The sequence below is a fragment of the Falco naumanni genome, chromosome 4, assembly GCF_017639655.2.
Source record: "Falco naumanni isolate bFalNau1 chromosome 4, bFalNau1.pat, whole genome shotgun sequence".
Lineage (NCBI taxonomy): Eukaryota > Metazoa > Chordata > Aves > Falconiformes > Falconidae > Falco > Falco naumanni.
The window spans coordinates 111,875,394-111,896,854 of NC_054057.1; the positions used below are offsets into that span (position 1 = coordinate 111,875,394).

A 21,461-nucleotide genomic window follows, 5' to 3' on the forward strand; every position below is an offset into this window, starting at 1 on the left:
GCGCTCGGGCCCGCCTCCCCCGCCGCCGACCCGGGGGGATGCTGGGTGCGGGTCCTGCCCGTGCTCGGCCATTAGCCCCCATCCCCCCCCCCCCCCCGGCCAAGAGACAGGCAGGCACAGGCCGGACCGACGTAGCAGCTTTTAGTCGTGCCCGAGGCTCTCTCGGCCCCCCGAGCGTGGGGGGCGCCGGCCCAGCACCCCCTGGTCTGCGGGAGCCTCGCGGCGCAGAGGTACGGGCCGGGGGGAGCCGGGCTCTGCCTGCAACGGCAAGAGCGGAGCCAAGAGCGGAGCCATGGCAGCTGCGGGGGCACCGGCCTTGGAGAGGCCTGCAGGGGGTCCGGGCCGGCAGCGCTGCCCACCGCTGCCAGAGCGCAGGAGTCAGGGAAGGGGCACGGGGAGAGCCTGGAGCCCCCCCGGGGCCACAGGGACAAAGGCCGATGCGCAGTGCCGGCGTCCACTGGAGTCCCGGGAGCACGGAAGAGGCAGCTCCCTCCGGCCGGCACCTGCGGGGCTCACGTGTAGGAAAGCAGGTTGATATCGTAGCAGCCATCCACCTGGAAAAGAGAGCAGCCGTTGGTCCCTGCACAGCACCATCGCTCTGCCGGGACACCCCATCCCGCTGGCAGGGCTCTGCCAGCGACGCGGCGAGGCCGGAGCCCCAGTGAGCAGGGTGCTGGGACTCACGTCAAAGCGCCCGATGCGGGCAGCTGCCTGGCGAGCCCGGATCACCTCCGTCAGCACCCACATTTGCTGGACCTCTGTTGACACCTTCTCCGGGTCAGGGAGCTCCTGGAAAGAAGCAGGCACAATGCTGCGGAGTGGGCATAGCCCAGATGGGCTGGGTCACCCCGGGCTTGGGCAGTGGTGGGGCCGGATGGCTGTGCCCCCTGGGGAGACAGGCACTATTGTGATAGTGCCCACGCTCCCAACCTGCTGGTGATTTCCCAACATGCAGCAAGCGGGGCCCTGTGCTCCAGGAAAACAAGCAGCTGAGGAAAGAGGTGACCCTGAGCCCCAGGTGCCATGGTGCCGACACAGCCCGTCCCTGCTGGCAGGTGTCCAGGGGGAGGACAGAAAACAGATTACTGGCTAATGATTAAAAACGTAATCATGCAGTCCAGAGTTTCTCAACAGCCTCCCTCTACGGCGCTCCCCAGGTTTGGTGACAGAAACCCCGCAGCAGGTGCAGGTTCACCCCAGGAACCTTTAGCCAGGCGGGACTCACAGGCTCAGCAGCAACTCTCCAGGCTGGGGCGAAGTTCTGTGCTGCTGCTCCCCTGCCCGGCCCTGCCCATGGCACCGAGCTGCTGGTGGGTGCCTCGTGGTGTTGCCGGGAACAAGCCCAGAGTAACCCCAGCATCCCCCCCAGACCACCCCTTGCCAAGGGGACGTGATCCAAGCGATCAGCAAGGGACCAGGGTGTCCTCTCCAGCCTCCGCCAGACAGCTGGGCAGGGACTGGAGCTCCCAGACCTGCCGGGGCTGGCAGAAGCCTTGATGCCGACACAGCTTAAGCTCTGTAGCACCGAAGCCTGGCAGCAGAACTGCCGCGGAGGTGCCGGGTGGTGTGGCACCGCTCCTGGCCCAGCCGGCTCCTACGGGCAGCACCAGTGGCTGATTCGGCCGGTTTCTGTGGGCCAGCCAGCTGCCCACCCCTGCCCTGCTCCGTCTGGACTTTGCTCACCGAAGGCTGCCGGCCAGGCAGATGTGACTTGCAAGCCGTAAACAAGTGCCACGGCTGTGACCTCCCTCTACCCACGTGCCCTGCTCCCCAGAGCGCACCCTCTGTAAAGCGCTGGGGACCAGCCAGGCCACCCTGCCCCCACACACCCCACGTGCTGGCTGAGCGATGCTGCATACCCATTGCTCCCATGGGGATGTTCCTGTCCACCGACTAGAGGGCAGGTAGACGTCGCCTCAAATCGCACATCCCCATGGAGCTATTTTTCTTCCGAATGCTGCAAACTACTCCCAGCACAAGACGGGTTATTCTGGGGCTCCACAGCTATTTCTGGTGGAGGCCTGGGGCTGACAGGGCATGGATGGAGCCGGCAACCTCAAAGGGGATGCTCACGCCCACAGCTGGCACCCTACACAGGTCCCTTCTTCCCCCTAATACCTCACAGCGGGGCTCACTCACCCCGTGCAGGCTGGCTGGCTGCTCCGGAGGGGTCAGCTGGGAGAGCCAGGAGGGGAAATCCTTCTGGGGGCTCTGAAACAGATCCAGAGGGTCACACAAGTGTATCCCCAATCCCACCTCCCTCTCACACCATGCAGAGTTCTGTGGTTTGGAGCCCACCCGTATTTATATTGCTATGGATATGTGTCACTTTACCATCATTAAAGGGAATTTTGTAATTTTGTCTTTTGAGTGGCTGTTTGTAACCCATGATTTGCAGCAATCTCCACTTCTGTTCTGCTCCTCAGATAAACATCCACCTCTGAAATGAGCAGGACTGGGGCCAGCCAGAACAGTCCCTCCCCTGGCCCCCAGCAGGACCCCACATTCCTGTGGACAAGGACTTGGACCCACACTCATGTCCTCTGGAGGGAGCCTAAAGCCCCTGGAGCTGCAGGGAGCAATGCCAGGTGCAGGGCTGGAGATGGTAGCCTGTCCTGGACCCCCCGCCTGCACCGGGCAGGAAGGGCAGCATTGGCACCTGCTCACCTTTTGTCCGGGGGGAAAAATCTGCAGCTCCTCAATGGTGAAATGGAGCCAGACTGGGGAGGGCTGCCGCAGGATGAATCGCACTGCTGTCACCTGGTCCATGTCACACAGCATCTGCCGGGGCAAGGATGGGGCTGTCACCACAGGGGCTGGCATTGCTCCGGGGCAGCTTTGGGAATTTCCTCCAAAACCAGCCCCAACCCACCCCAGATGTAAGGAGCCTGAAGGGAACATCAGCTCACAGGGGGCTGCCTGGGCTGAGTGGGGCATGGGCAGGCCCAGCACGGGGACCCTTGCTGCTGGGAAGGGCTGGCAGGAGCAGGAGAGGCACCGCAGGGGCCAGCCGGCCCACCGCTGCCGCGGAGACGTGGTGGGGCATCAGCACAGGACCCCAGAGACCAGGAGCCATCCTAGGGTGCGGGCAAAGGTGGGTGAGCGCCAGAGGCGTGGGTGATGCTGCGGCCAGCGGCCAGCCATGCAGACCTGGTGGCGGCGGAGGGAGAAGTAGTCCTGGGAGCCCTCCTCGGTGTGCGGGCAGGGCATCAGGCAGTGGTCCCGCAGGCAGGTCACCCAGCGGCGGGGGCCGGCAGGGCCGAGGCGCTGCACCCGCACGCTCAGGAAGGCCGTGTAGAAGTTCCTGAAGACGATCTCCTGCACCTGCGGGACCGGCGGCCTCAGCCCCTGCACCAGCACCCCCCATAGTGGGGCCGGCACCGGCACCCCCCTGCCCCCACACTGGTATCAGCACCGGCACCCCCCACACCGGCACCGGCATACAGCCGCCCCCACACTGGTACCAGCACCGGCATCCCCCCATACCGGTATCGGCACGGCCCCCCACCCGCTACTGGGACGGGCCCCGGCACCCCCCTTGCCCCCGCCCCACACCGGTACGGGCGCTGCCCCTGGCACTACCGGCACCGGCATCCCCCCGGTACGGGCACGGGCACCGGCACCGCCCCTCCCCGTACTGGGGCCGCTGCCGCCCCCGGCATCCCCGCTCCTGCCCCGGCCCCGTCAGGGCACCCTCCGCCCCATTTCGGGCCCGCCCCCGGCCCCCCGGCCCCCCCGCCCCGGGCCCGCCCCCGGCCCCCGGCCCCCCCCCCGCCCCGGGCCAGGCCGCCCCGCGCCGGGCCGCACTCACGTCGGCAGCGGCTCCGCGGGGGAGGCGGAGGTCGATGACGGCGACGCCGGGCCGCGCCGGCTCGGCCCCCCCGCTCAGCTGGAGCGCGGCGGCGGGGCGGGGGGCGCAGGGCAGCGGGGAACGGCCCGGCCCCGCCGCTCCCGACATGGCGGCGCCGCGCGGCCGCCCCTCCTGGGCGGGGCCTGCCCGGGCGCTGTGACGTCACGCGCCGCGCCGGCCGGAAGCCGCGCTCGCGCCAGCAGGGGGCGCCACACTCCCGCCCCCCGCCCGGCCGGGCCCGCCGCGGCGCTGGAGGCGGGGCTGTAGGGGAGCGCGCGGGGTGTCGTGTCCTTGCGCAGCGCGGAAACCGCCCCCGCCACGCCGAGGGCGGCGAGCACCCGCCGGCACACCCGCCTCGCTCACGGCGGGCCCCGGGGACAGCCCCCGGCAGCGGCAGGGCTCCGGCCTACCCAGCCGCTCGGCTCTGGCCACGGCCCCGGCCTCCCCAGCTGCTCACCCAGCGCGGCAGCATGCCAGCCCCCCCGGGAGGGGATGGGCATGGCCCTGGGGTGCACGGGGCCCCCCGCCACTGCCGCACAGGAGTTATTTCTCCTCCCACACAGACCCTTAAAAGAATGCTCAGGGAAAACACAAAGTGGATCCACACTTGAAATGATTTAGCACGAAGGAGAGAAAAATAACATCTATGAACTAAAGGAAGAGGCAGCCAAGGGGCAGCAGGCAGCCAGGGGTGGCCCCACGGCTCAGACGAGCTGGGCCCCAGCAGGGCAGTGGGTCCCTGGCAGCTGGCACTCGGAAGTTAAGCTCGTACAAACTGCTGGCAGCGGTACACCGGTTTTTAAGTCTTTTTTTAATAAAACAATTGGAGGATGTATCAAAAATTTAGTAAAAAATTAGATTTGAGAGTTTACTGATTTTGACTATTAACTATTCTTGGCGCTTTTTTTCTTTTTTTTTTCTTTTTTTTTCTTTTCTTTATTTATTTTTTAAACTTTTAATCTTTTCCAACAGCATCCAGGCATGGAGCAGCCAGGAGGAGATGTGCGGCCTGGACTGGCGAGGCCATCCCTGCACTGCTCTCACGGAGGAGCTGAGGCAGAGAGACGGCACCACGCTACAAACAGCCCACCACTGCTGAAACACCTCGCGGGGAAGGGATTTTGCTGAAAAGAAGGCCACCCTGACTCTGGCGCTCACCGGGAAGCAGAGGAACTGTTGTGGCACAGGACCTGGCTCACCCTCCTGTGAGCTGCCCCAGCACAGCGCTGCACCCCGAGGTGCGGGCAGCTGCCCCCGCACTTAGCCATCAGTACCCCAAGCCAGTCTGACTCAACTGATGACTATTTTATGATGCGTGAGAAAAATAGGATATCTTTGCTTAAAAAAAACAATAATAAAAGAATCAAACCCTGAACCAAGAAGCTGATGCCCCAGAGGAGGAGGAGGAAGAAGATGAGGCTGGCTGTCCTCGAGGGCCTCCCCCTCAACAGCCCTGAATCAACAGCCCTGGAGCTCACTTGCAGCACTGTGCTGCCCTCCTCCTCCCCAAAACTACACATCCCAGTTTAGGTAAACAGCAGATTAAATGTAAAAACTTAAAACATCGACTTCAGAAAGTCCCTTGAATTTAATTATTTTTAGGCTACCTTTCATGTTACGTCCTGTAGCTAGACACACGTGAATAGAAAAAACAGTACAGTTAGTGTTAAAGGCAAACAGCGGAGGACCCAGAGTGCTACCCCAGTGCTGCCTGCTCCTCCCGACCCGACCCGTCCCGTCCCGTCCCGTCCCCCCTCCCTGCCCGCCACCCCGGCCCCGGCCCCGGCCAAAAGCCCAGCCGGCGGGAAGGCGTGTTTGAGCCGAGAATTTTTTCTATGAATAAAATAAAACCAAAGCTTGTTAGGCAAAAATAAAACAAGTGTCCCCCCAAGTCCCACGAGTGCTCCTGTGTGGCAGGCACAGCCGGAGAGGGCCGCTGGGGAGCGGGCTAAGGTTTCGGGTTCCCGGCTGGCGAGGGGGCTGCCGGCCCACAGACAGCACTGGTGTGGAGCTGGAGGCCCCTTCTCCCCCGAGAGCCTCCCGTTCATTAAGGGGGGACGTAGGGTGGCGGAGACCTGTACGGGGTCATGTTCTTCGGGCGGGAGCCTTTCCCCTCCATGGGTGCGGTGAAGGGGGGCGGAGGCTGGTAGGGTGGCGCATTGGGGTCCTCGTCCCGCAGCGGCGTGTACTCCCCAATGGTGTCCTGGTTGAGCGGCGTGGTCTCTGGCATGCTCTGGTTGGGGTACTCTGGGGGGGGCAGTGGGGCTTTCTCCTCCTGGAGGATGAGGGGCATGCTGGAGGATGGTGGAGGCTTGGAGTCATCCAGCTCATCGGCGAAGATGATGGGCACTCCCTTCTTTATGAAGGTGGCCTGGTCTTCGATGGTCAGCTTCCCTTTCCTCTTCTTGCGGTAGCAGATCATGGCGATGATGCCAGCCACGAGGAGGATGGCGGCCACCACCACGGCAGGGATGACAGTGTGCAGGTACACGTCATCCTCGCTGCTCTTCTCGGGGTCTTTTCCAGCTGCCACTGTCGGCGTCGCCTCTGAGATCACCCGTCCATCCTTTGTCACAGGGATGAACTGGATGTGCCTGCAGCTGCCGGAGCCGACCACCGACACATTTAGAGGCTTGAACTCGGGCTGCAAGACATTGGAGAAAGCTGGGCTCGGCCCGCCAGAGTCATCCGCAATTTTTTTGCTCAAAGTCCGGATCTGCTCCCGGGGGCAGGGCTCCAGGGGCAGTGTGTTGTTTGTCCACTCCACTACAATGGAGCCTTTGGTGATGCCCTGCACCGTGATGGTGCTGCTGTTCCTGTCGCCGAATGCCAGAGCCAGCTTCTTCACCAGCATGATCTTCTTATTGATGTCATTCACCACCGCGTTGTGGTCCCCTTCCAGCCTGGCCTTGAACTTCACTGGAGACTTGTCCCCGTGTGGGCGTTTGTGGACATGGATTTCGAAAGCATCCACAGCAAAAAGCCCGCCTTTGTCAGTTGCATACATGAAGTACTCGTGCTTCCCGATGTGGTTGTGGTCTGGCATGCCGTACATGAGCTGGCTGGTGCTGTTGAACTGCACCCACGAATTCTCCTCTATCATCTGCTGCTCCTTCAGCTTCAAGGTCAGCTGCAGTTTGTCAGTGGTGGTATCTTCCTTGTCATAGAAGGTATCTGATGGTATTTTAACCTCAAAGTAAGTGCCCTCCCATGCGTCGACCCTGTCGATGTGGTTTGTCAGCTTGGGTGGCTCATTTGGCTCCCAGGGCCGGGGGATCCCACTAGCTGTGGTGCGTACACGGGTCGGTGGGGAGGCTGTTGTCAGCTTGGAGATGGGGGACCTGGTTGTGCTGGGAGGCTTCGTTGGACGGGGTGTTTTGGGTCTTCGAGTAGGCCTTCGCGTGGTCGCCGTGGAGGAATCCGTTGTAGATGGCGTGGCTGGCTTCAGAGTGGAGACTCTCGGTTTCTTGGTGGTAGTGGTGGGTGGTGTGATCACTGCTGTGGGCTCTACGTACCCGGGCATTGTAGGGCGAATTGGCACGGAGGCCGTGCCAGGGCCTTCTGCTACCCTGGTTGGCTGGATCGGTCCCAGCGTGGGTGTCTGGACGATGGGGCCTCTTGTTCTGATGGTGACTGTAGGCTTCCTCGGGAGTGGTATGGGCTCCCGGACGGGGGGTGCCGTTGTCTCTGTGGGAGGCGCAATGGCGGGCGATGTCGGGGTGGGGACGATCCTGGTCGGTGGCTCTTGCGCGGCAGTAGTGGGTGGCCCAATGGCAGTCAAAGGCGTAGGGGTGGCGTTGATCTGCCGCCGCATCCTCTTTGGGAGGTGAGGTTTCTTGTTAGCAATGTGCCAGCCAACAACAGGGTAGCCAAGGCGGGCAGACATGGTTCCTTCCTTAGCTGGAGCCTCCACCTTGCTGATGTTGGGGACACTGTTTTGGCTCAGAGAACATCCCAGTTTCCACGAGAGTAAGGCCCCGTTTTCCACCACCTTCTTTGCATTTCCTGGCCCAGCCATGAAGGCCGACATGTCAAAGAGTCTGTTATTTACAACAGGAACCAACTTCATGTTATGAAGTTCCACCTCTGAGAAGCTTCTCATTCTATTTAAGAGTTCAATCCTCTGCTTTGGTGTCATTTTTGTCAAGTCGGCATCCAAAATGACAGTCAGGATAGTGACTGGCTCTTCCGAGCTGCACACAAACGGCGCTGTGTCACCCGTGTCTTGGACAGCCAGTCGCACCGACTGAGGCTCGTTGTGGTCTTCTTGGTGAACCTCAATGGAGAAGACGTTTGCGGTCTGTGGCACGTAGCTCCCGTTGGGGAAGGGCTGCAATGTGGTCACCGAGATGTAGTGGACACCCTTGTCCGTCTCAAGGGGCAGCCCTTCCAGGGAGCTGCTGTCTGTGTTCCAGTGTAACCAAGAAGGCAAGGAGTCCTTCCCAGCTTCGGAGATCTACCAAACAAAAAACCAGAAGGTGCTTTTAGAAATACAGCATTAGGACAGTTTCTAGCAGCAACAATTTAAAGAATTAGAGAAAACATTCTGAAGCACAACAACTGGGGCAGGAACATCCTGGCCAGAGTGGGGCAGCCTGCGTCTCATCCTCCACGTGGTGGCAAGGATGAGCTCTGCAGCGTGCACTGGTTCCAGAGGGCTTCAGGAGCCACAGGAGGTGACAAAATCCTGCCCGGATCCCTTGCCTGCCAGGCGGTAGCTCTCCAGCACTTGCTGTGCAAGTACTAAGCACAAGTGGTGCATCTTCTCTGAGGGCAGAAGGGGAGTTCAGGTCTTGGGGACAGCTACAAAGCTGAGGGTGAAGTTACCATACAGCAGAGCTGATCCAGCAGCTCTCCTCTTCTCACTCCTTCCTCTCCTATCCCTGCCATCGCTCCTTTCCTCACCTGATCACACCCTGCAAGCCCACCACTCCAGCAGCTCAGCAGAACAGAGGTTTTCTCTGATAACTTTCAGCTTCATCCCGCAGCAGCCAGGCTGAGCCGAAGGGACCAGAAGCTGGCAAACCATGGCTCAGGGTCCCCTGCCCAGCTCGGGCACACCAGCTCTCAACAAGCAGCAGCAAACCTTGGAGCTATGCAGCTGCTTAAAACACGGCATCCTCCTGCACTGCCTGAAGAATGGCAAGCTGGGGACGAAGGAGGAGAGCAAACCTGACACCCGGTCAGCACAGCACCATGATGGCCAGCACGAGCAGGCAGGGACACGGCGCGTGGGCTGGGGCACTGCTGGACATCACACCGGACGGTGTGCCAGCCTAGCTTTATGCCCAGTTAGCTTAAAACGAAGGATTGCACTTTCATATAATAACGTGCTTCTGCAGGCTACGAACAAGGGGTGGCTTTGGCCCAGGCCGTAGGTACCTCAGGACTCCAGCGTATTATTTACTACCTCTTTTAGGTCAACGGCAACGCTTTTTTTTTTCCCCTCCTTTACCTGACTTGTGGCGCAGATCAGCGAAGCGTGGGCCAAGAGCACAAGCCTCCCATTCAAACCGCGCGGCCCAACAGCAGGGGCAAGACACGCAGCGATGGGATTTCTATATGCTCCAGAGGAGGAGCGAGCCTGCAGTAACCTCACTGGCTCCCTCCTCGTTCCAGTTTATCCATCCGTGCCTTTCTGAGCCCACCCTCCTCCTCCAGCTTTGGGTCACTTTCCCAGCCAGCCCAAGTCCAGACCCTGCAGGTCTCCTGGCCATTTTACTCATGCAAAGACCCTGGTTCTCTCCAACACGTCACCAACACAGCTGACACCTCACCAAGGTGCTCCCCACCCTGTGCAGGGGAAAGCCACACGTGCCAGAATGCAGGGGTCTCCTGCCTCCTGCTCTGGGTGTAGCTGAGGGTGGATGCAAACCTCCAAACCCCCCTTCCCAGCAGCCGATGTCTGTCTGTCTGTCTGCGCTACAGCCGTTTGCTGATTGCAAGGCACAGTGGAACCACTTGGGCTGCACGGTGGAAGGGGTGACACTGCCAGCTCGGTGACGGGCTATGACATTTCCCAGGGCTGTAGGTACCCCAGGGTGAGTAACTTGAGCGTTCCCACCTCCTGGGCTCGGAGGCGTTTGCAAAGTGCCCTGCCTGGGCTTTCCAGAGCTTGCCAGAGGAATCTCTGCTACACACTCCGAGGAAACAGGTAATCTTGGGGCCCACAGGGCCACATTTAGCAGCCTGGTCAATGCTCTGGACGTGCTGCAGTCCAGCACAGAGCCGCACTCCAGCTCTCCTCCCGAAAGGGAGCTTTGGTTACTCTGCAGTTCTGTAAAGCTCATACATATTTCATAATTCATCCAAACACAAAGCTGAGTGAGGAGCTTCGCAAGGAAACCTGCCCGGCAGGAGTGCCCCTGCATCCAGCAGCGGGTGCAGGGACGGGGCTGGGCTCACCAGAGCTGCCCACCTGCAGGTCCTGCTGGGGAAAGCCCCTGCGATGGACAGGCGAGGAGCGATGCCTGGTGCTGCAGGGCTGGGCAGCCCGTGGGTGCTGGGTGCCTCTCCCAGCCCCGCAGCTGCAGGCAGGGCTCAGGCAGCATGCTGAAGCTCACAGACTTCACCCCCCCCACGGGTCTGAGCACACTGAAGGGCCTGGACGCACAGCTCTACAAGGATAACTAACATAGGACCCCAAAGCCTTCTGGTGAGAGCAGCTTGAGAAAGCTTTTGTGCAAGAGCTGCAGAGGTTTCGGCCATGATCGCACAGGCAACACCCTCATTCCTCTCCTCCGTGAAGGACCAGCTCTGCTTTCGGCCAGCCTGGACAAGCAGGAGAGCACATCACGAGACATGCGCTGGGTATCGTTTATACAGCAGAGTTTAAAGCTGTTAGCCCAGCGTTTAGTTACGATTCCTGCTTAAACACCAGCTGGAGAAAGCTGACCCAGAGCCCCTGAACCCCGCCACATCCCACCTGCACCGAGGCACTGACACATGAATGTCCTTCCACTTGGTGCTGCTCTTTACCCACACGCCTGGCAGCAAACAGTGGGTTTAGGCAGGGCTGCTGCTTGCCACCCCCTGCAGCAAGATCAGAAGCCACTTTTACCCGCCAGCCCGAAGGAAAAGCAGCTCTCCACCTGAGACAGGCGCAGGGGAGCCTCCCCCCTCCTGCGGGAACAAAGGCCCAAATTGTCCTTCCTTGGCATCTCTTCTGCAAAGAGAGAACAAAGGCAGGGTCTGCTGCGCAGCCTGAAGAAGGGCTGACCTGCACTTGTGCTTCTTTAAAAAAAAAAAGAAAAAAAACCCAAACAAAAAAACCCAAACCCAAAACCCGTGTAATTTCATCACACTCTCTAAAAACTGAGATGCCAGGACAATGCCCAGTGCAATCCAGCGTTTACATTAGCACGAGCTGGATGGTGCCACCCTATTCCCTTGTGCCAAAATTAGCCACTAACCTGCCCACTGGGAGGAAGGGCAGGGCTGCGTGCCCATTAGGAACAGAAACATAAGGAGCCAGGACAAAGCCACAGTATTATTGAGGCTTACACAATCAAGAAGAATAAAAACTTTAATAGTGAGTGGTTAAATGCATGCTGAATGTGTAATTTCAGGCTACACTTGGAACAAATCCTTCCCTTCTGTGCACTCTGCACAAGCCCTTAATTACAGGATCCCACTGTACAGAGCTTTCCTGCTGCTCCCTCCTCCCCGGGCACGGCGCGTGACTTGAGGAGCAGACATACACCAAGCGTTACCTTTAATCTCATGTCACGAGTTGATTCTCTCTTCAATCATGTGTGTTCCTACGTTTGACAGCCAAGTCGCCCAGGAAAGCTGGCCAGCCCCACGTGCGAAAAGGACGGTGAGGGAGGCACAGGCCAGTCTGAATATTTCTGCTTGGAAAACCATTGGAACCTACAGTTTAACATGCGAACTCATGTTCTTAAGGGCCCACGCTAGAAAACGAAACTGCAGCTAGACACACTCACACTGAAAACTAGGCTCTCCCGAAAAACAAAAACAGGCCAGGCAATTGCCTACTGGGCCAACTTGTTCTAGCAGGGATGTGACAGTTGCAAAACATTTATAAACCCACTTAAACTTGATTTAAAAAGAGCTGAGCTAGTTCAGCTGTATTCTCCTGCGAGATGTGGACTGTTTCTAAGGGTTCTGCAAGAGGTTATTAAGAAAACTACGTTTATGTGTATTATGCCTATGAAACCCATGAAGATGCCTGTGTCTCCCCTGAGAAACCTTTGGGGAAGCAACAAGTCACAGGCGTTCAATGCCACGGCTCTGCTTCAACCACTGCTACTGCCCTGGCAGCAGAATGCACCCATGCTCTTGTGACAAAGGAAGAGCCCAGCACATTAGAGTAGATAATCAAAGCAGTTATCGGGCTGAATAAAAATACTTGTTCCTAAATCAACACTAACCCGCAGAGCCCTCGGCATGGGTCTGCCCTGGTCACGGTCGCTGCTGTGTTCGTGGTGGCGTGAAACTGGGAACAGGGAGCAGCCCTGGACTCTGTCCTAGCCATGTTTCTTTCAAACATTGCTTCAAAGAGGGTATTTGTTAAGGCTACACATAGTTAATGATTTGGGATCTCTAGTTTTCATGTAAAAAGTTTCCCGGTTTTCTATGTACGCAGTAAGTATCAGCCTTAAAGCCCTGCCATTTCCCTCAAGGGTCTGGTTTCAAAATAACTCTTCCGTTGCTCAAGAAAAAAAAAAAAAAAAAGGAAAAGGCTATCTTTGTCTTCCTATTATTTGACAAAATTGTAAATTAATGCTTATCAGCTAAAGATGACACAAGCCTGGCAGTGTATTGAAGACCATTAAAAAAATTAGCCATGTTTGCAATTTTAAATACATACAGTGGTCTGGCTGGTTTTGAAGACCTTGTTCACAAAGTCCTTTCAGATATACACGGCCTGTTATTTTTAGGCCAGCCAAGAGCAGTCAGCTCATGAAAGAAGATAGTTTGGTTTGATTTGTTTTTTCAAACTTAGATCTTAAGGCCCTGTAGCCAACAAGACAAAGATAAGCAAACGAGCAAAACTGCTGCTTCCAAGGGAATTCAGGCAAACCCCAGATTCTTGCCTACATGAGTGCCCTCTCATCCTCCAAGCCTTCATCCTCCTCCCCCGGCCCCCGATGAACCCTCCCAAAGGGCACTGAGTGCTTTGCCAGCAGACAGGTACTGCAGGATCTGTCTCCTTTTGGCACACCACTACAAAATCCCCCTAGCCCTGGAGGTATCTGGCAGGATCTCCCCACACTTCGCTGCCAGACCTTCCTGTGGGCAGCAGCAGCAGCAGCAGCCAGGGACTCTGCTCCTTCCTGCACCCTTTCAAATCAGTCTCAAAACCATCCCTGATGCCTTTTGAGCAGGGGTGAGCACGGATACTGCTGCAGCTCTGCCAGATCCCCACTACTCCCTTCCCCTCCCTGTGTCCAGCTGTTGCCGAGACAGACCTCATGCCAGGGATTTCATCTGCAGTATAATTACTGATGACAATTTAGTGTATGACACGGACTCCCCTCCCGGGTTGCTCCTTCAGCATTACCCCAACACACGTGGCCAATGATGAAAAATACCCTGGCTGAGCCCTCTCTACATCCGAACAGAAGGCAAGCTGAACTCTGCTCAAGCTAACTGACCTAACCGGTGTCAAACCCAGTCTGCAGCGCTCAGGCTTCTGCAAGCAATTAACCAGCGGGCAGGGGAAAGAAAATGGAAATTCAAATGTCATTCAAATGCAAATATAACTGCAGAGAAAGAGTCAAACCTAAGCTGTTTGCCTAAGCCCAAGCTTCATCTTAACCCCCTGCTAATGCAGCAGCACCAGGCGGTTTTGTCAGCAGAAGCAACCGGCAGTCTCAGCCCTGAACCAGATACATGGCCCAGCGGATTTTCGGGCTGCCTTGTCCTGCACAGGCCAAACAAATGATGGCAGAGACACCGGTTTCAGATCTGCCCCAGTGCTGCTGGAACCACGGGCACTGTAGTGATTAGTGGCGCCGGCACAGCCTACCTGGAGCCAAGAGAAGCGATGAGAACAGGGGCCCTGCAGGCTCTGAGTCAGAGGACAGAGTCCTTGTTTTGGGAGGGGGGCTCTGCCTGTGGGTCCACCGGGTGCACCCCTCTTCTCCACTGACCACAAGCGTGGGGTGTGCATGCAGCCAAGCTCTCCGGGCACCACTGTGCCAGCCAAGCCCTGCAGCAACAGAGGCTGCTGCACTGGTCAGGGGACACGATGGCTCAAGGCAGGAGCTGGACAACCCTCAGACCACGACAGCTGTAAGTCTTTGACTCCAAGGAACAGCCCTGACAGGGAGGCTTGCAACAGAGATGATGCGAGACGGAGCCTTCGGTCTTGCATCCCCCCTTCTTTCCTCAAATACATCAGAACTGCAAACTAGGCCATCAGACAGGTCTTGTCTAGAAATACAAGGCCCAGAAAACAGTGGTGGAAGGAGGATGGGCACCTCTCAGAGCCTTCTGCTCACTGGGCACAGGTACAGTGCCACTGCACAGTGCTGTGCTATAGGAAAGCTCAGTCTGAAGAAAGGAAAGTCACATTTACTTGGCATCGTGAGCAGAAAGGAATTGCAGCACATGTGCATCCCCACAGAGGGAATCATGATACCTGCCAGAGCTTTTGGGTATCCTCAGCAGACAGTGCTCTTCTGAGCTGCTGCGTGCCTTGGACGAAAGGGGCAGGAACTCACAGACAGAAACAAGCTGCTCCAGGACATTTCCTGCAGATGCATCTGCCCCTGAAAGTCTAAAAACAGCCCAGAGACTTCGCTGGCTCCGAGAAGTACATCAGCCTTGGTGACCTAAGCCTTCATTACCAGCAGGAGCTCACCACCTCTGTTCAGAGACCAAAAGCTATACGGGAACAGCCGGTAATTGGTGCTTCCTTTGTGCACAGGGTAGGTCAGGACAGTTAAACTAACTCCACATTTTGGCTGGTCCCAGTGAAAGCCCTGCAAAGTTCTTCCTACGTGTCTCCGTGCACCGGAGCTGTTTGCCTTAGAAAAATCAAACCTTTCAACTCAGAAAGCTAAGGGAGAACAAGGCTGCAGAGGCTGTATCACAGGTCCTGGCCCTCAACTTCCAAGTTCAGATTTCAGTCCCTGAAGGACCAGGCGGCAAAGCTACTTGAAGCAGCTGCTCTACTTTTACGTGCTTGTGAAAATACAAATGAGAAGTTTACATGTCTGCTGCTAATCCGCATTTTCCAGCCATTAAACGGGCAAGCGAAGCCTCACGCGCAGAAAGCAGCCCTGCTCCTTTGCAGATGCAAGCACAGGGCTGTGCTGCACTGACACAGCCTGCCTGCCCAAAGAGCAGTGCTTTGTGTCACCAACTTCTTCAGGATGGGTAAAATGGCTTCGCAGCGGCACAGGCTGAGCGGCTACGCCCAGCGCATGCCATCCTCGCATACTCCTACCATGACGGCTTCTTTTCCAGATGCGCCTCTGTTTGCGCTATAAGGGCACTATTCAGCATCCCACTCTGCCTGGGCAAGGGAACACAACAGCTGTTTCACTGGGAGGTCACTACAAAACATTGAGTGTCCCAAGAAATCCTCCTTTCATCGGTCCATGCAAGCAGCTTGGAAGGATTTGTTTAGCCTTATTGTTGGAGCGGGAAGGCGCAGCCCACCCGCGCCAGGGCTGGGGTCAGCGCGGGCTGCCCACACCCCGCTTTCTCCCTTGTTTAGGGGGTGAGTGTGGGGCAGGGAAAGCCTCAAACAGCTTAAAAAAAAAAAGTTCAGTCGGGCTCTTCTTTCAGCGTGACTTTTTAATAAGTGAAAGGCCAAAGGGAAGCAAAAATACCACACAGCAGGGATGCCAAGTGCTGGGGGTTTAGTGCTGCCGCCGCACAGTTAACCAACCCCGGCAATTTATTCCTGCCATCAGCAGATTGCTGGAAAGCTGGCATTCAAGTGTGGCAAGGAAAGGCAAACCGGATCCTGCAACCTCAGGTCAGCTCCTTCGCAGGATTCTCCTTATCACTGCATTCCTCAGTCTCCCCGGACGCTCAGAGCAACAACCTGTAAGAGCAGGACAAAACAAGGAACTTCCCAGTCCATCTGAAAAGCTAGTTTATAATTAGACTGAGTCACATTTTCCACTTCTCCGAATTCAGAGCTTGTTACTAAGTGTGTACTGAAAATGCCAAATTCCCTGACTGTCTCGCTGGAGGAAAAAGAGAAGAGGCCCCCCTCAGCCCCCCAGCAGAAATTTTATCAGCTCATCTTATCGCTAAGGTTGCAGCACGGCAGGAAGCAGAGCCCTGCCCAAGTTGTCCTTTGCCTGGACCTGTTCCAGGCGCTGCCATTTATCCCCACACACTCCCCTGTAAACAGTGGCTGTTGCTACAACTTCTGGTTAGCCCAAGTCCAAAAAACCCGGGGACCCCAGGGACGAGGTAAAGCCTAAATCCTCTGACACAGAGCCTTTTAAGATACCCAACTTGATGACACAGCCCCTCAGGAGTGTTCTTTGCTTTGTCTTCCTCCTTTGAGAAATGACCGTTTAATAAAATTCACGTTCAGTTAAAACTCTCTGAAATAAGGATCACTTCAAGAGAAAAAAAAAAAAATAATTCAGTATTTGTGGTTTTCCTCCCTGAAACTGAGTGTGTCCTGGCACTGCAGGCTGGTTGCTGACATCCAGCCCTTTGCTTCAGGGTCGGAGCAGGGCTGAGACGTGCAGCACAGCCCTGACAGCAGGTACTCAACGTCAGGACTCCTGCAACCCAATCCCCATGGATCCTCTTTATCAAACAAGGTCCCCAAAGTCTGATGAGAGTAAAGCTGTTCAATAAAAGCCTCTTCAACAGATGGCAAATAGAACAGCTATTGGAAAACCAGGCTCCTGCTTGGAAAGCAAGACTCCTTTCCATAGAGATTAATATCCAATGCTTTGATAACCCCAGAAACCCGCTGCATAGCTGCGCCGCATAAATCAGCTATGTGAGTTGATTTAGTTGTTCTAATCATTTTGCCACCAGCTCTGTTTGCGTACAGCAACAGCTTCTTGGGGCCTCCACTATGTGTTTTATCTGTCATCCCAACAAAGCCTTGGTGAGACTGTGCACTCCAAAACTAAAAATAATCAGGAGTCAAGACACAGCCAAGAACATAAACTGTGTTCACCTGAGAGCTTCTCCTTAGCACCAGCTATCGAACGTACAGCAGATCTGCCCCGTGGGATCCCTCCCATGCCTGAAGGTAGGATGAAGGATGTAGGCTAGCAGGATGAAGGCAGATCAGCAACTTTACGTTATCTTCAAGGAAGACACAGCAAATCACCTGCTCGCACAGGATGTGCCTTGAGAAGCAGCGTACACCAGAAGTTTCTCTCCTTCCAGCATACTTTATAGACCCACCTTTACACAAAAGCCATTAAACTGCATGTCTTTGTGTACTGTAGGTGTACGCATTTAGGATATCGGACTGTGCAAGGCTTCAAATACCTTGTGGATACACTTTATTAGAGGGAACTGGATTTATCCCTGCATCACAAAGGGAAAAATGCAGGTACTGCCACAGCCACACCACTTTGTGACTGTATTTAATACTCAGACCCATGGGCAGTGCCCGGTGTTTCTGGAGAGGCATTTGCAACCCAGGTGTCTCCTGTTTACTGCACCCAGCACAGAGAAACACCATCGCAGCCTCTAGCCCACAGCTCAGAGTCAGGAAACCTTCACTCTGATGTCTGGGGAGACACCAGATGCTTTCTACAGCAGTTTCTGCACCAAGTCAGATCAACATCCTGCATGCAGGACGGAGGCAATCACCACATAAATGCCCCGCTTTGTGTGGGTTTTCTTTCATGGACTAAGGCCAGTGTCAGCTTTCCCATTTTGTGGCAGGGTATCATCACCAGTGTGGTGAGCAGAGCACCACACTTACTGCAACAGCCACCATCCCAAATGTGGATGGACAGAGTCAGCATTAGTGCCACTGTCTTCACCTGATTGCTTGCATCATCACCTGGACAGCAATGGGACACTAAGGTTTTCATACAAGAAAAAAACGGGACAGCCTTAGAGACAGGACTAGCAGACCTCACTGCAAAATCAACAGTTGTGCTCCTCACCTAATGCCTTCTGGGACCTCAACAACTGGAAGCAGAAAAAACTACAGACCTGGATATTCCAGCTGATGGCAAGACGTCTGAGCCAAAGCAAAGCAGATATGGAAAAACAAATGATTGTAAGATATATCAAATAAGGTTATTTATAGAAGAGAAAAGGAAGTTTTGATGCCTTTATACAAGGCTCTGGTAAAGTTTCATCTAGATTATTTTGTACAGCTGTGGTCATGCAAACATAAGAAAAATAAACTCAAGCTGGAAGAGGTGCAGAAGACAGCTGCAAAGATGAGAGGAAAAGAGAGCTTGTTTTATGAAAAAGACTACAGAGGCTGGCTTGCTTAACCTAATAAAATCAAAACAGGGGAATACGCCTGTCACTTATAAATACATAAAGGAAGTAAATATTATGAAGGTAGAATCGATTTAAGCTAAAGGGCAGCACATATAAATATTTCTAGCCATCTCCAAATTTAGGCTAGAAGCTGCATTTTTAATCAGAGCAGCCAAATTCTGGAGCAGCATCAAATGGAAGCGGCAGGAACAGGAAATCCACCAGGTCATTGGCCTGAGTGTGATCTGCTCAACAACAGGACACAGCTGAAAGGTAATGGGTCACTCCACACAGTCTCCAGTGGAAACGGGGCAATGACTGATCATGCTGAGGGTACCAGCACCAGTGCCCATGGTTATCCTGCTCCCAGCCAGCGGGAACCCGCACACCCTCGCACTACCTGCCTGCACGGCAAGGGGGTTGCACGGTATGTGCAGACTGGATGTTTTAACTCCACTCTTGTGAAAAAGCAAAGGTTTTGGTGTCAAATGTGTCAGGAAGGGCTGCAAGGTGCCAAGCTGCTGTTAACCCTTTTATCAAGGTGCAGCAAAGAGTTCTCATTTCGAGACACCTTCAGACAGCAGGAGAGCAATCTCGCAGTGAGAAGCTTTGCTGTAGTGAGAAAGCTAGAGGACAGCATCTGGAGCGAACTGCCACCAAATTCAACAGCTGAAATACCTGCAAGCTGCAGCTGTCCTTCAGAGGACACATTAATGCCTTAGACATTAAGACAAGGCACAGGGGAAGGGGGTTTCTAACTGCCAGCGATGAGTTACAGCAGCCACAAAGCCTTGCTGGCAGCTGGCTCTGAGCAACATGGAAACGAGATGCTGAAATTAAGACACGAGGTAGTTTTTTTACTTCTTTCTATGCGCCCACCTTTGCAGCTTGAGTGCATTAGAATAAACTTGCTTTTGTACTTGACTATGAAATCTCACCTGTTCTTAAGCAGCTTGGGGGTGGCAGGGAAACACTGGTGACTGCTCCCAGGAGCACATACCTGATTACGCACAGAGCCCACATATCTGTGCAGGGGTGCGTGCCTGCGAGGCACTCCTCCGCCATGCTGCAGATGCCTGGCGTTGTTTCCATCCCACAACCAAGTTTGCAGAGAAAAGTATTTTGTCTACAGCCAGCTGGAATCTGCTAACAAGCAAGGAGAGGATCTGAGAAGCAGCTTCAAGGCGATCCCCACCATGATAACAAACCGAGATAATCAGCAGGAATTATCTAGAAATGAGGGAATCACACCTTCTTCAAGCTCCAGATGGGAAGCTCCTGGGAGTTTGGGGACATCAACTGTCAACCTTTTTTTTTTTTTGTTAAAAAAATAAAATTATAGCTGATTTCTTCAAAATGTAAGGGGACTAAGTACAGGCAGCCACATCTCACTGTAAACTGACCCACTGTTTCACCTCAAAGGCCACAGCCCTTATTCTTTCTTATTAGGGTTTAAGCACATCAGTTAGCAAGGTCCAGAAGTATTACCCTCTTACTGCTCCTGCTGAGAAATGCAAGGCATGAGAAAAAGACCAGAGCAACTTGCCCTGAAACTTTCCCGTAAAACAAAAATGCACCCTAGCACCCAAAGTTGCCTACGCAGTTCTCAGTTCTCGCTAGCCAGGAACCAAATCCCCATAACAAAGGCTGGCTGTGCTCTGCAGCCAACACACTTTCTCTGCAAGGGAGAGACATTCCAGATACACCAGCTACGTGAGGCTGCTAACCAGTGCCATAGAGCCTGCTGCACTTCTAAAATCAATTTCAAGGCAAACAGATGCAACATGTACTTGGGGCAAGCCCACGGACGAGCGTGAAAATTGCTCCCAGCATTTGCTGAACTACACACAACCAGCAACTGTTGGGTCCTGCTCCAGCCCAGTCCATCTGAGGTTCTTCAAGCAGCTGTTGGTTCACAAACATGCCTCAACACCAAAGTGGCAGAGGTACTGTTCGAAGCTATCAGCTGGGGTGGAAATAATCCATCAGGATTTTCCCGCAGCTACTAGAGCAATTACAGATGATTTTTGTGCCAGGAAAAGGAGACTGAGAAAGCTGCAGTGTTATACAAAACCTGAAAATTATTCTTGCCATCAAAGTAGCTATTAGACAACACCACAATGAGCCACTCCGACGCAAAATCCCAAACCAAAGTTATCACTTCCCAAACACAAGATCTTGGGCTCACCGTACCCACCTGGGCTCTCCCAGCCCAGTGCTGTACAGGTGCCCCGTGCTCAGAAAACAGGCTGTGGTTAAAGCAGGGCAGGCACCACTGCCTCGGGTCCAAGCCAGTCTCCTTGGCCACAGTCAATTAAATGTCACAGCCTTTGCTCTGAAACCAGCCTGTCTCCTTCTCCGAGTCCTCTAGCCAGGGGCTCACCCACTGCTCCCCTCCTCCCCATCTGACCGCCTGTTGGTAACAGATGCATTCTTCAGATTTCCTGCCTACCACTGGCACATCGCGGTCCCAGCGCCCTCGCTGGAGCCAGCAAGATCACGTCTCTGGATTGAGATAATTGTGTGACAGTGCACAGAGCTAAAACAAACCTCCTTCAAGGAGAAGCTGAGATGTCAGGCTTTCTCCTGACTTGCTCCCCATCTCCCTCTGATCTTCTGAGACACACCAGAAGGTTGTCTTTTTATAATTTTTCTAAAAACAGATTTTTAAAACTATATTTCAGTTTAGCTCTTTGGAAGAGATTCCCAAGATTGGACAGTAATTTTGTTTTTTAAGAACAGAATTTTCTGAACTCCACATGATCCAAGCAAGGAGATGCTGAGAAGACAACTTCTCAGCACACTCCCAGCAAAGGACTAAAGATGAGCAAGCATGCATCCAGCAGTGTGCTTACTCTCCTCTGGGCTATTCTGACACTTTCTTGCGCTCAGGACCAATTCCAAAACTCAGTTTTTAGATGTCTACTGTGCCGGTGGCATGAGAATAAGTCAGATAAAGAGAAAGCCTCTCATCTTTCCCAAGAGGACTTTGGGATGAGGTCAGGAGAGACTGTGTCAAAGGCAGCCCAGAACCCTGCTGGCAGAACAAGGTCTTTTTGTCTAGCAGTGTTTTGTTACCACAGCAAAGCAAACTCCCTGAGCCTCAGAGCAGCAGTTCCAGGGAATCCGGGGCTCCACAGATCCAGAAGCAACATCTCCTTATGCCCCTGGAACAATGGGTACGTTCAGAGTATCTCACAGT

At 54.9% G+C, this 21,461-nt stretch overlaps 2 protein-coding genes and 1 long non-coding RNA gene across 10 annotated transcripts in view; all 3 read right to left on the reverse strand.

Moving 5' to 3' along the window:
- Positions 1 to 126: 126 nt before the first annotated feature.
- Positions 127 to 3,967, reverse strand: NICN1 (nicolin 1). 3 transcript variants are annotated; one of them, XM_040591824.1, is made up of 6 exons: positions 3,812 to 3,967; positions 3,151 to 3,324; positions 2,668 to 2,781; positions 2,140 to 2,211; positions 685 to 789; positions 127 to 554 (listed from the first exon to the last, which is right to left on the reverse strand). In XM_040591824.1, the coding sequence occupies exons 1-6, from the start codon at positions 3,956 to 3,958 to the stop codon at positions 513 to 515; spliced, it is 654 nt and encodes a 217-aa protein (XP_040447758.1). In that variant the 5' UTR covers positions 3,959 to 3,967; the 3' UTR covers positions 127 to 512. The 3 variants fall into 3 exon arrangements, with proteins under 3 accessions (XP_040447758.1, XP_040447760.1, XP_040447759.1); XM_040591826.1 differs by lacking the exon at positions 3,812 to 3,967 and adding an exon at positions 3,639 to 3,694; XM_040591825.1 differs by lacking the exon at positions 3,812 to 3,967 and adding an exon at positions 3,556 to 3,627.
- Positions 3,968 to 4,741: 774 nt separating this feature from the next.
- The window catches only part of DAG1 (dystroglycan 1), a 54,201-nt gene continuing 37,481 nt past the window's right edge, over positions 4,742 to 21,461 (reverse strand). For all 6 annotated transcript variants that reach the window (XM_040591547.1, XM_040591549.1, XM_040591551.1 and 3 more), the window contains one exon: positions 4,742 to 8,306. In XM_040591547.1, coding sequence (XP_040447481.1) covers positions 5,898 to 8,306 — 2,409 coding nt within the window. In that variant the 3' untranslated portion in view covers positions 4,742 to 5,897. The remainder of the gene's footprint in view (positions 8,307 to 21,461) is intronic.
- On the reverse strand, positions 15,605 to 21,312 carry LOC121087004. Its single transcript, XR_005827495.1, has 2 exons — positions 19,260 to 21,312; positions 15,605 to 15,875 (listed from the first exon to the last, which is right to left on the reverse strand). It is a non-coding gene; the product is annotated as an uncharacterized LOC121087004 (long non-coding RNA).